Below are 14,367 nucleotides of genomic sequence, written 5' to 3' on the forward strand. Positions count from 1 at the left end.
GGGTAAGTGATGTAGAACAACTAGCGTCTTGGATTATGGAGTCGTTCGGCAAGCGTCAACACAAGAAAAATACGTTTAAAAGATTCTGAATTTGGAGAGCTTGATGTTTGATTTGGGACCATAATCCGTCATTTTAAAGAGAACTAGTGTCTTTGGCCAAATAATGACCTTAATTTGCATTTTGAGATTTCTCGTTTCACTTTATTTTGGAGTTAGGTTGGGTAGCCTAACCCTATTATCTTTATTGCTTTCGCGTTAATGAACAATTTGTATGTTTATTTATGTGGAATTTATAAAGGCATGTGAAAGAGAGCGGGAGAGAATCAACTGCATCTAATAAACATAAGTCAAGTTTTCAAGTATTAAATTACGGATTGTTATGTGAAGGCTACCCTCTAATACGAAAAAAATGTTGACCCAAATCATCACAGACATCCAATTGTTTTCTTTTATTTCTTCGTTCATTTTATTAATGCTCAAAGAAATAATGTTTATGTACTTTGGTGCAGGATTCGATCTTCGTTCTCCATAAAAACTAACAATTTAAACTATTAAGCTGTCGTTTGTATAAAATAAAAAGCAATTCCTCCAAACATATTTTCAAATAAATACGGCTGCAAAACGTGTCTGCTGCTAAAAAAACATAAAAACAAAACAAAGGATATTTTGAAAACACACGTCTTTTTAAAAATCATAATTCATTTTTGTTGGAAACATTGTAGGATGTCGGTGGGGCGCAAAACAAAGATTTTTCTATGTTACCGAAATATAGTCGAGTACCGTTCGTGTCATAATATAAGGATAAATTTTATAGATCTTTCTTCAATTGTGTTATGATTTTAGGTGTATTTATGTACTAAATACATTGAAAATCTCTCCACATAACAGATTTTTGGGTGGACCAACAAAAATGTACTTATGATATTAGTCTCGTTTTCTTAAACTTCATGGTTCAAAATTGCATACTGTTTCATCTTAATCTACCAGTGAAGAAGAAACTACAGCAATAAAAATTAGGTGGTCTTGATATACAATTTATTCGATCTGGCGGTCAAAAATTGAACGGTATGTGTAAGAAGTAAAAATGAATGTATGAATATCGTCATCCTAAAAATAAATGATCATGAACCATTAGATTAAAATCAAACGGTAGGTGGACACAATTTTCTTGGACCTTAAAGCCTAGGAGAATGAGACTCTTATGAGCTTATTTGGTGGGCTAGTTATGATAGGTTGTGACCAATTAAAATAGACTTGAGTACAGTCTGTTGCTTATTGTGTCAAAATGTGAGATGAACATAACTAGATATGATAATTTATGAATCCTTATCCAACCTATCATTGTATATGAGTTACAAATCCTATCTTGTCTTCGTCAATCCAATCATATTCCTAAGGTCTAATCTCATCTAACCCACCAAACGAGCCTTATATAATATATTATACATTGTTAGGTAAGGTTAATGGATCTGTTCGCACCAACTCCATCACCGACCGTTAAAAATATAAAAAAACTAATGAAAAGAGCTTGAAAAATTTTAGTTTTAATAAAAAAAAACCACGTTATAAGTTTCATTTAATGATTAGTACAAGGCCCATATTAAAGTAGTCCAACTAAAAATGGTCCAACTATAATAAATTATGATTTGTCGATTTTACCCTTAACTTTTTTAGGTTGAGTTCCAGATTCTCGTTGTTAATGGAGTTCATCTTTGTTTTGTAGACACTTTTTCTTTGAAACAAAAATATATATCCTCATGCTATTTAATTTATATTTTGTATTATTTCGTTGAAATGTGATCGTCGTTATTATTCATAATGTATTCGAAGTACAGTTTGTCAATTTTTCTTCGTCAGTGGAGTTCATCGTTTGTTTCCCCAGAAAATAAATTTGAGATCTGCATGTTACTCAATAATAACGACGGGTCATTGTTTCTGGATTGTAAAAATAAACTATTTTTGGATTTTAAGAAACACTGTTTCTGGAATCTAAGTCAATGTTTCTGGATCCAAATGAAATAGACACATTGTTTCTTAAATGTAAGCTAGAAAAAAAAATAGTGAAATTCATTGTATTTGGATTCAAAGCAAAATAAGTATCATGTTTCTTAAATATAATCAACTGATGCATGAAAGAAAAGAAACAATCAAAGGCTAAAACATAGGCTGTTTATGGAATCTAAATCACTATTTCTGAAATCTAAGTCACTGGTTGTGGAATTTAAATCACTGTTTCTGGATTTTGGTTCTTTTCTTTCTAGATACAGTGTTTGTTTGTACACAGATAAAACAAACACTGTATCTGATTTTTTTTTTCCTTCTTTTTCTCATAAACATTGTTATGTTTTGGATTCTCCAGAAACAGTTTTATGTTTTGGTTCTTTTTTTGTTTCCAGACACTTTTTCGCCAGTTTCTACCATTAAAGTTCTTTGAACTTGTTTCGGCGGTTTTGTTCCGATGAATGCTTCATTTTTCAACTTTGATTTGGTAAGCATGTATTACAGTAATACATTTCCCAAATGAAAGAATGCCCAATGCCTATGCATTTGCACTTTCGGCATTAACCTCTACGTTCAATGGGTCTTTTTATACCAGAAAGCTATTATATCACATTAACCGTTTCCAGATAAGAAGCCAAGGAAAAAGAGAAACAAATAAACCAAGGGGTAAAGGAATACAAATGGTGGCACTATTTCAGAAAGTAATGAAGTCTCAAACGAAGAAAGTCATGGAAGAAAAATCAAAATACACATACTTCCCTCACACAACCAAAAAACACATTGTTGAATGCGTATGAAATGCATATCTAATATTTTTCTTCCAAAATGCTCATAATTTTGGGTGCACCTTATGTTTAGTCTTGATATAACAAGAACCTAAGATAAAGACCTAAGTTAAGGTTATGAATCTCAGCTATTTATAGATGCCTGACATGTACGTACATCATCGGGACCGTAGGTCCTTATTGGATCTGATTGGAATAAAATACTAACACTATAAATTGTTTGTGGTGCAGATAAGAGGATGAGGACGATGACGAGGAAGAGGAGGATAAGGGCACGAAAAAGGTATATGTACACAATAGTTTTAGATGATTTTTTATTAAACTTTGAGTTATTTTGATTAAATAACATTTTAAGATTGTTTTTGGTTAAATATTTGTTGGCACAAACTCTTCTCATTAAAGCTCTCTAAGGGGGCGTTTGTTGCGCCGGACTATTCCGGACTGGATTAGCTTCAAGGACTAAGCTGGACTGGCTTAGACTAGACTAAACTGGACTAACTTAGTGAAGCGTTTGGTGCAGTATTCGACTAAGAAGCTGGATAATAACAAATTCTAATATTATTTTATTTAATATATAAATTATTAATATTTTATTATGATCTTATCTTTTTCTCCATCTTTTCCTACCATTTCCGTCCCACTCTTTTCCTCTTCTCTCATCGTCCCACCCTCTCCCTTTTTTTTTCCTCTCAAACCTCTCAATTCATGTCACTTTCTCATTCCTGGTCAAACTCCTTATTGATTCCAGTCTCTATTTCTCTGTCCTCCCTCCCTCTCTAGCTATACGTTGTTCGAACGGAACCTCATGGCTCCAATTTTCCCGACGAGTTGCAGGTTTCCTGATGTGTTTTTTGGCCAACCCTCATTAAATTGGATGAAGTTAGCACCGCCAAAAAATTCATCACCATCCCTGGACCGAGATCTTAGCTTTGCATGCTCGAATTTGTCATGGATTTGAAGAAGCCCAAACAGGCCGAGACTTCCAGGCCATTTTTCGGCCACATTCGACCACCTTTTGGCCTCGATTCAAGTAAAATCGTAATCTTGTCACTCCCAGCTTCAATTTGGTATATTTTATATGAAAGTTGGTTGTGAAATGGATCTGAAAGAGAGTCGGGAAGTTAATGATTGATTTAGGTGACCGGCGATGACGAGGAGTCTGTCGGGAGTGGTCGTTGAGCATGACAAGGACGAGAAATAGAGGATAGTCTTAGTTAGTCCCATGGTTATTGGGGGGTCTCACTAAGACCTCTTAGTGAAGGGTTTTGTCCATGCTAGTCCCCTTTAGTCTCATTAATGTTAGTCCCAGCATGAAACAAACACAGTATTGGACTAATAGCTAGTCCAGTCCAGTCCAATCCGAGTTAGTGAGGGCAAACAAACGCCTCCTAAAAATATTCATCATCAATCATACTCCTTCGCTCCAATTCCATTTTTTTTTCTTTCTAAATTCCTAAATAAATAATAAACCCCACAAAAAAAAAAAAAAACACACGCCAAAGTCGCCAACCCCAAAAATCCCCCGAATCTCAATCCGTCCTGCAACGCAACTTCCCCAAATCGTCTTATTTTCTTTTCGTTTTTGACGTCGGTGATGATGAGCAGCTGCTCCTTATTAACACTCCCATCATCGTCGTCGTTAATCTTAATCGTCATCTCCATCTCGTAGTCTCTACCGGTTAATTGATTTCGTTTCATCATCCCAAAAAATTCAGAAAATCCAGAAAAAAAAGGATCGGAAAATGTATGTAACGGCGGTGCGACCGACGGATCTGAATCGGAACACGGAGTGGTTCACGTACCCCGGAGTCTGGACCACTTACATTCTTATGGTGTTTTTCTCGTGGCTCACCGTTCTCTGCCTCTTCTCTTGCTCTCCCGGCATGGCCTGGACTATCGTCCACCTCTCCCACTTTCTCGTATTTTCTCTCTTCCTTTCTCTTCAGTCTTTTGTGTTTATTTGTTCGAAGATTTAACTTAATCTGCTTATTTTTTCCTGTTCGATTTGGTTAATTATGGTGGTGGATTAGGTTAATTACTTTGATTGTGATTGTGAATCTGAATCGACGAATGGTGTAGGGTTGTTGTGATTGATGAAGAACTGGGTAGGATTGAATAAATCATACTTGAATGTGAATTTATGTTACGTTTGAATCGAATTGTAGAAATTTCTAAACACTAGACAAGATGCGGGAGTCTCTAACTGATTAGATGAAATTGTGAACAATCTCGGAAGTTATATACTTTATTATATCGGTCTGTATAGTTGTATAATCTTTTTAGTTCACAAGGAGGCGGAGGAGAATAAACTCTCGTGTTCAGTTCTGCAGTAGAGATGGGGTAGAATTGATAAACAAGTCTCTGTTCAATAATATGCTCTCAAAAGAATCAAAATCAGTAGACGGGGATGCATCTATGATTTAACACCAGGAAATCAGATTGAGTTTTACGGGATTGGTATCTGGATGCTGAGCGCAGATTTTGCTGAGCATTGGGTACAGGGGAATGAACAACTTTTATCTGAGGAATATAGGCAGAGTGTTTCTGCGTAATGTTAATGTAATTTGGAATTGTAAACTTCATACTGATAAATGAAAAATTCATTGAGTTCTCACTACCCTTTAATTGAGTTGAGTTGAAGCTCTCTTCAAATTTGGGGCTGCTGATTTTATGTTATAAGTATCTGTTATGCATCTTCTTGAGAAAAGTAAATAGTTGATGTCTTGTTGGAGGTTAACCGGTCGTCGAATATGTGTTATCTATCTTATGATCTGTATGGTAGATTTGATGTCTTTATTATAGTTTAGTTATTGATACTCTGATTTACTTATGACCATGTTTTATGATTGTCTTAAGGTTACTTATCACTTTTTCCACTGGAAGAAAGGAACACCATTTGCAGATGATCAGGGTATCTACAATGCACTGACATGGTGGGAGCAAATAGACAATGGCAACCAACTCACTCGAAACAGAAAATTTCTAACTGTCGTGCCTGTTGTGTTGTAAGTACTTGGAAGTTTTTCTTTATAAGCCTTGCAGATCGCTTTTTGGATTTTGAAAATGCAAGCATGAATTCTAGTCATTACGGGGAGATCAGCGGTGCTCCCTTGATGGTCTCTTACAATAGTCATCTTGTGTCTAACCATTAAATACAGTGTCCCTCAATTTAAGTCCCATCGGTGAGCGCTTCAGAATAAAGTGAACCATTTAATTCAACATAGCTGTTATACAGATGTCACACGTTTGTTGGTTAGCTTAATTTGATCTTATGAATTATAGAAATGCACTCAGACATGTTAGACCAGAATGCTCATGGGATGTACAACTTTTTTCTCACGTGTGATGCTACTGTATCGAATAATTCTAACTCAATAAGACATCTATTTTGCTTACCTATCCATCATCTTTCATTTGGCAGGTACTTGATAGCCTCACACACGACGGACTATCAAAATCCAATGCTCATCTTTAACACGCTAGCAGTTTTTGTGTTGGTAGTTGCAAAGTTCCCAAACATGCACAAGGTTCGTATATTCGGAATCAACGCTGATCACTGATCTCTCTAAACGATCAAGCTTGACTATAGTTTTCTTGGTCCAATCATATGAGTTCCCTTGCCCTAATCATATTGGCAATTCAGACATAACGGTAGAATCCCTGTTGAAATGTTGAAACTGGAAACAATGTATTATTTTTTGGATGAAGTGAAATTTTTTACCCCTTCGCTGCTCTGTTGCATTCAAACCAGACGGGCGACTGGGAAAATGTCTGCATTTGATTTTCTCTTTGTAAGTGCTATCATTGCTGAGTTTCACTGCTCTTATTTGTTTCCAGATAGAAAAGTTTATGTTTCGTTACCCCGTATTTATATTCTCTCAAAATCCTTGGGTGTATTTTTTCTAATCGTGGCCGGTTCCCGTCCCTGTTGACGATAATGCTGTAGAAACATAATTGAAGATGGACCCTGGACCACTCTCCATCTTGGTTCTTTTTTTCTTCCAAGTCTGTAGGGCCTATTGGGTGGGACGGACTTACTTGTTGGGCAAGATTGGGATTATTGAGATGACATTTCTGGACTATTGCGTGTTGTTAAAAGAGAATTTGAATTTGGGTTCTCATATTTTAAGTATAAATGTAGCCATCATATGTTTGACTACAACATTTAACTCTTATGATCTTTCAATTTTTGCCCTCGTCAAGCGCAAACGTTCGTCCTATTCTACCTCGTGATGTTAGACATCTTCATTTTTAGACAAAGAATCTATGTGTAATGTCTTGCCACCTTGAATGGGGCGATGCTACGAGAAGGACGTAGATGGTACGGTTTCACTGGCACTTTGGTGTTTGAACCACAAATACAAGGTCATAAGGAGAAAGTCTTGCACATAACCTTGCATTAGTGATTTGGGACGCCACAGTGGTAGTGACCTGTTCTATGAAATTCTCCCTCGAATGCTACGTCCGCCACCAAATATTTGGTCATTTATTTTCAGTAAATGATTCGCCATGCCAAAGAAAACTTGGTTATGACATGTTTTGTAAGGGAAACTCTCACACAAAGTGTGATCGATGTGGTGGGATTAGATAATTAAGACCAAAATACAAGAGGTCACATGCTTTTGTGAAAGTAATTTTGACTAACTGCATAATAAGGTGTCATACCCACGCTTTACCCCCGTTGTTTTATCAAATAAAATTTATAAAATGACGTGCCCAACACATCATACATTTGAAGAACGTAATTTTTTCGTGTACAATAATAACACCGCTCATTTCTCTCACCCCTTGAAATGCATACTTCTTTATCCTACGAGTTAGGTTATGGGAATTATAGGTCTCCAAGAATGTAAAGAGGGCAGCAGGCAGATATTTCACGCATTGCCAAAAACAAAGGATGCTTCTGTGGTTTTAACTCAAGAAATGTAAGAGATAAGTTTGGAAAACATCTTGTTCATTGAAAAAACCTAAGCACAAAAACCCAACACACAAGAATCCAAACCACAACACATCCACCAACGACATTTGATTACTCAAATCCACTTTCCATCCTCTTTCCTACTTTTTTTTTGTTTTTTATTATTATTTTTTTTTATTCTAGAATAATAGTTGGGATGGCCATTATATTTCATCGGATAATGTAAGGGAGACCAAAATTTTAAACTAAATTTTGCAAACCAAATAACGTGAATATTGATAATTGAATTAGTAAGTGTTGATTACCATACTTACTTCTTATTAATGACACATAATTTAGTTTGTAAATTTAGTTTAGGATTTTGACACCCCTAGTATTATCCTACTTCATTTCGTGGTGATTAACTATAGGAAAATGGGTTGTCATATTCATATGTCAACTTGGACTAAAGTGATCTGTAATGACTGTAGACATGTTTGGATTACCCAAAAAGCCCTCGGAGAAACTAATTTGGATTACCAAGTTATAAATAAACCGTCAAAATTTGGCTGGAAAATGACATCCATGTTAGGTTATTACGGTACATCCAACATTTGCTAGTTATTATACATGCAATTGATATTTATACATTATTTTTCTTTTGAGTGCATGGTAGCAAGGATCCCTGAACTTTCTTTTATGTTTATTTTTCGTCACTAAGTTCTCATATTAATTTCTCTCGTCCTTCAATTTAACTCTATGTTGCATGAGTGTTCTTTCCATCAACTATGTCTTCTTTTCTATCAAATTTAAGCTTCATAAAAATAAAAATAAAAATTAAAAAAAAAAAAAACACTTAATTTATTTTAAAAAGAGAAGAGCTTGGCTCCTTAAGGTTAAGGAGGAGTTCCTCCTCAAAATACTTTATGGGGTATTAAAGAGTTCCAATTAAAACTAAGATCATGTAGTCATACATTCAGGAGATCCAATCATAAACACGAAATTTTGTGGATGGTTCATGGTACTTTAACGAAAAGGACTAATAGAGCAACGAATGACATAATTTGAGGAAGGAAACTATTAATAGAGTTCAGAAGCAAAAACGAAACTCGTGTTATAGATCATAAGCATTTGCTACAATTTAGCCTTTTCTTTTTTACTCTCGCTTCTATTTATTTTTTGACTCTTTGAATGAAAATATTAAAATACAATCAAAAGACAAAAACAAAAAATGATGAAAAAAAAAGAAAAATGTTATGCGGATTCTATTTTTTTAACGGTGGTCTTATAATTCACACACCATTTTTTATCACCCTCACACTTCTGTTTACTTTTATCTATTAATCTTCTTTAATTTATTCAATCTGATTATTAAAAATTAAAAAAAAAATGTAAAAAATAAAAATAAATGTGTGGATAACACCATTATTTTTTTATCATACACCACAAGTTGCTTACAGCAAGAAACAAAGAAATTTAAAAAACTAAAAAATTTGAGAGTTCAGATCTAGATGGATCAACTTAGTGGGGTGTATTATTCTTTCTCTAGCACACTTGCCAAGGGGAATGTTTGTGGGTCCCAACAAAGACCAAAGAAAGTAGGGTTTGTCAGTTCTTTCTCTCAATCTTTCACTGGAGGGAAAAAAAAAGAAAAAAAAGGAAAAGGGGTGTGGAATGGAATGGAAGCAATGATATCATTCCAGGAAATGGGACATAGAGATTAGAGGGGGAGTCTTCAGAACTGTTTAGATATGTAGTCAATAGGTGAGCTTTTGGTTTAAGTAGAAGGTTTAGTGGTTCTAAATTAAAACTTGGAGAGAAGCCAGAAGCTGCTTTTTTGAAAAGTTGTTTATTACGAAGTCATGTGGAAGGCATCAGAGTTCTTCTCTGGCTCTTCAGCTAGCAAGCTCTCCCCTCTTGCTCATATGCTTCATGGAGATCTTTGAGTAATGGCTGGATAAATCTCTGTTTCTGAATAAAACCTTAAACTAAAATCCTCCTAAAACAACAATATGTGTGTGTGTGTGTGTAAATAGATGCATGGAGATAAACAATTACATTGAAGTGTCCACTTCAGATCCTTACAAACTAAGTTGCAAATTATACATATTATTTATTGTACCAAGCGAACCAATTAGTAGCACATTTCAGTGGACCGCGATGCCCTTTGATTTTCTTGTAGTGATAGAACTAGAAGAAATTACATGAAATATTAAAAAGGGCAGATGATTATACAGTGCATGCCATATGCCTCTTTTCTACTTTTTCTACCCTAAAAAAAAATCTGGGCTGGTCTTGATTGATATCATAGATTCCATCCTCCACGCCCTTTTTTTTTATGAACACTGCTCAGCTCCTTACACGTAAGAAGCCATTTTGAAGCCATATCTAAAATAAGCTTCAAAAACCCACCACCATCTAACTTCAAAAGAGTAAAGGCCATTCCAAGAAGAAAAAAAAGAGAAGGAGAAATGAAGAATATTAAGAAAACCCATGTATCCTATCTGTTAGTTATGAAGAAATCCAAACATTAAGTCACCCACCCAAAAAGCCAAAGACTAATAAAAAGTTTAAAATCAGAAATAAGAGAGAAAAAACCCAGGATGCAAGTCTCTTCTTGTTACTAATTACCATGATCCTCCTCCTAGCATTCCTGTCCAATACCCAGTTGAATCTCCATGCTGCTTGTTCTGCTCATTAATCCCTCCTCCTGAAGGAGCTTGTTTCAAATCTTCAAAGGGAAACAAAAGCCTCCCACTGCTCTGTTGAACATGATGACCTTGAAGACTCCCATATCCACTTCCAAGCCCATCCAGTGAAAAATTAAGAGTTGGCTTGAAATCCTGCATCGGATTAATTAGTCCAGAAGGACTATTATATACAGAGTTGTTGTTCGGGTCTGATAGGACTGGCATAGGCATGAAGGAGTTCAAACCCCTAGAAGTCAATCCAGTGAGAAGCTCTAAGGCAGAAAGGTGGGATGTTGTTGTAGTTGTAGTAGTAGAAGTTGGGGAAGAAGTAGAGATGTGGTTTTGCTGCTTGTTGGTGCTTTGATCATTGATGTTGTTGTTTGGAAGTTGTTGATGATGGTGATTAAGCAAGTGACCAGAGATAATATTCCTGAAATCTTGATTAGTGGATGGGAAAGTGAGGTTCAGATCTTGGGCTTGGTTGATTTTAGGGTTTTGGTGAATCAGATCAGGAAGCCTTTTGGATGCTGAGGAAGAAGAAGAATTGTTAGAAGTTGTTGATGGAGAATTGTTTGAGGATGAAGATCTCTTGTTCTTCCTTGAACCACCTCCAACTGGGATGCTTCTGAGGGACCCACCTTCAGTCCAGTACCTTCTGCAAGTCTTGCAGAAGTACCTTGGTTGTGTGAGGCTGTAGTTGTTGTAGTAGCAGAATTTCGTGTTGGTGGAGTTGCACCTTGGACAGTTTAGGGCTTGTTCCTTCTGAGGCCTTGCTTTCCTCTCCAAATTATTAGCTGCTGCAGGCTTAGGGCATGAGTTTGTCACTATCTCCTCTATTGGTTTCACCACAATTCCCTAAAAAAGCCAACAGAAAAAAGAACAAGATAAATTTCAGACCAAACAAAAGAAATAGTATTTGATCAGTAGGAATACTGTGAAATTAGAGAAATGGGAGAAGACAAGCAAAACAAAACAACTGAAGGAACTGCTTTTCAATTTACACTTTTTTGAAAATTGTATGAGCCAGCAACAAAAGGAGAGGAACAAAAACAACAAAAGATAATTGGGCTCTTTTTTACTTTATCACCTAAACAAAAGGTAAAGTGAAATACCATGTTGAAGAAGTGATAAAAACTAAATCCAAAAACTGAGTGGGGACTTGCATCAATATCCTTACAGAAAGAAAAGAGGATCCACGAGGCCATTCAATTAATGAACAAAAAGATGACTGTATATATTCATAGAAGTAAAGAGAAGGAGGAGGGAATGGGGTTTAATGAAGAAAAATGAAAAGTAAAAAATCTGTCTACCTGTGGCCACTGAGCAGTATCCATGGCTGAAAACTTGAGTGCACAAGGAAGAAGAGCTATAGCCTATAGGAAGAAGAAGAAAACTGTTTTCCTCAAAAAGAGAGAAAAATTCACTTTTCTTGAAACTGGTTACAAAAGCTGGAAAACAAAATAGAAAAGAATGTTTTTGAGAGGAGTGAGGGTTGTTTGTGGACGTTCTGTACGTATGGCCCTTGCTTTATGTGTTGGCTAGTGTATGAGAGAGAGAGAGAGAGAGAGAGAGAGAGAGAGAGAGAATGTTGCTCTGTCTAGTCTAATTTTATAATATACTAATATTCTTTCATTTTCAAAATATTTTATTCTAGACCTTCCGAGTGGGAATATATTTGTCTGCAGATTTAGTAATTAAAAATGATGGGCTCGGGCCCTCGCCGGAACCTTCACAACGGAGCCACCGGACCAATCATTTCATGGCCGTTAGATGATATCCTACGGCTAGTAATCAATTTTCTTTAATAGTTTTAACATTAAAAAGTCTCTCTTTCCTCTCTCTCCGGGCTGGTTTGGTGTTATTGTACTTTAAAAAAAAACTGTTTCTGCTATAATGTGAGAATAAGTAGCTATGAAATAAAGCAGTATATTATTTGGTAAAATTTTTTGTAAAAGTGCTTTTGAAAAAAAAAAAAAAAAAAACAATATTATAGTATTTGATAAACTTTTATGTAAAACAGATGTGAAAAAAAACTGGTTTTTCAAAGCTGGGTTTTGCAGCTTTGTGTTTTTGGCTTTTTTTTCACCCAAAACTGTGAAAAAAAGTTGAAGCTGAATGTTTACCAAACATAAAAAAGCTCCTAGCTTTTTTTGATAGTCACTTTTTTCAGAATCACCTCAATACCAAACTAAGGCTACATGTTCCATCAAAAAGCTTAGAACCCAATTTCGCATCAAAATGTCCGCCTCTTCTCCCTTCTCTTCCAACACTGCAGTGACAAGCATGCCGTCTCTACGGCTCCCAGTTTAGGGGCTGCTCCTCAAGTCTTCAAATTCTAATCTTCGCAAGACTGCTTAAGCGAAGATCGATCCAAGCTATTTTTCTCCTCTTTCTCCCTCCCTTGGTTTCATGGTTTCACATCAAATACGAAATCTGACAAGTTTCTTCTTCCTCCCTGCAATCAATTGCTTGGCTGTTCAGAAAATTTAATTCATGGGTTATAAGGGTGTTTGGAAAATACAAAAAAAAAAAAAAAAAAAAAAAAAGGGGGGGGTTTTATGGGTGTTTTTTGTTGGGTGAGGAGAAGAAGTAGGGATTATGGATGGAGGACGGGGGTAAAGATAGGATTTTGGGGTGTGTAATGAGTTGGCTTGATTGATTTTCTGCTTGAGACCAACAACTATAATTGTTTTGAAATTTGAGATGTAGGAGGCGAGGGGACGGTGACACTGAGAAGCAAGATGGGACGGAGAGAGAAAGATGTCACGCAAGAAACGTCAATTTACTAGAAATTATGAACAAAAAATTGAAACTAATTTTTGGGAGATCGGTGAAGAGAAGAAGGTGAGGATTGAAAGAGAGGATGAAGAAGATGATGAAAAAGAAAGAGGTAGTTCTGTAAAGAGAAAAAGAAAATCAAATTAATCTTGACTGTTCCTCTTTTATTGAACGTTCGTGATTGAAGGATCCCTAGGGAAGGGATCTGAAGAGGATCCGATCCCAAAAATGATGGTCTTGTAACAATTTAAAATCATACTTTGTGCCTTGTGGTTGCGGGTTGAACTTTGGTATAAATTTTTAGCATGATGAAACACAACTTGATACAATAATATATTATTTTTTTGGTATAGGGATTTTTTCTGTAAAAAAATTTTGCGTGTTAGAAACACGAATTGATACACTAATAAATTATCTTTTGGTAAAGGGGTTTTGCCCTTTTTCTGACCAAAAAATACGGCTAGCTAATCGGGCTTTCTCTCATTCCATTCAATCACCCTAACCCTTTCTCAGTTTCTCTTCTAGTTTGTAATCTGTTTTTAGTTATAAAGAGAAATAATGTTTGTTAGTAACATGCATTGCAAATGCACGTAAAAACTACAAACCCTAATACCACAATAATCCACATTAATTTTGTGTTCCTTGAAATCTACATGGGTCAAATTTGACAGACAAAATTAAGGCAATGAACTTGTCCAAGTTGATTTAGGGTTTTGCTGATGCTACATAACTAAGCTAGCTAGCCAGCTAACTAGAGCATAGATACTACATATGTCACTGTAATTTGAGGGACAAACAGACTCCAATGATTTTTGTATATCATCGTGTACAAACCATTTCTGCATGACGTATCTGGAATGACTCACCATTCATTTCAAGGCATGAATATGGTAATCCCTGTTGGCAATGCTACTTGCCACATGGGGTCATACATATTTACATTACCATTAATTTCTGCAGCTCAATAAATGGTATAAATTAATTAGCTAAGAGTTGATGAAATTAAAATGGGGAATTGCATCAACGGAAATCCTTTTATTTTCGATTAAACTGGAGGGACTCCAACTTTAAACCTACTATATTCTTACTCACCATTCTATCCACTAACCCTACCATTGACTCAACCTCAAGTGTCGAATGAAAAGTTTAACGATTTGAAGTCTGTGATTATTTTTGGGGATCAAAATGCACTTATGTTTGACGCTCTGTCCGAGTC

General features: G+C 35.7%; 2 protein-coding genes across 2 annotated transcripts; one reads left to right on the forward strand and one right to left on the reverse strand.

The window, feature by feature from the left end:
- The first annotated feature begins 4,251 nt into the window (after positions 1 to 4,251).
- Positions 4,252 to 6,653, forward strand: LOC137710633 (uncharacterized). The gene is made up of 3 exons (XM_068449708.2): positions 4,252 to 4,705; positions 5,643 to 5,791; positions 6,208 to 6,653. The coding sequence occupies exons 1-3, from the start codon at positions 4,529 to 4,531 to the stop codon at positions 6,344 to 6,346; spliced, it is 465 nt and encodes a 154-aa protein (XP_068305809.2). The 5' UTR covers positions 4,252 to 4,528; the 3' UTR covers positions 6,347 to 6,653.
- A 3,071-nt stretch (positions 6,654 to 9,724) lies between these two features.
- Positions 9,725 to 12,467, reverse strand: LOC137710500 (dof zinc finger protein DOF1.8). Its single transcript, XM_068449541.2, has 2 exons — positions 11,684 to 12,467; positions 9,725 to 11,228 (listed from the first exon to the last, which is right to left on the reverse strand). The coding sequence occupies exons 1-2, from the start codon at positions 11,705 to 11,707 to the stop codon at positions 10,311 to 10,313; spliced, it is 942 nt and encodes a 313-aa protein (XP_068305642.2). The 5' UTR covers positions 11,708 to 12,467; the 3' UTR covers positions 9,725 to 10,310.
- Between the last annotated feature and the right edge of the window lie 1,900 nt (positions 12,468 to 14,367).

This window comes from Pyrus communis, chromosome 6, assembly GCF_041283825.1.
Source record: "Pyrus communis isolate YQ-2024b chromosome 6, ASM4128382v1, whole genome shotgun sequence".
Classification (NCBI taxonomy): domain Eukaryota; kingdom Viridiplantae; phylum Streptophyta; class Magnoliopsida; order Rosales; family Rosaceae; genus Pyrus; species Pyrus communis.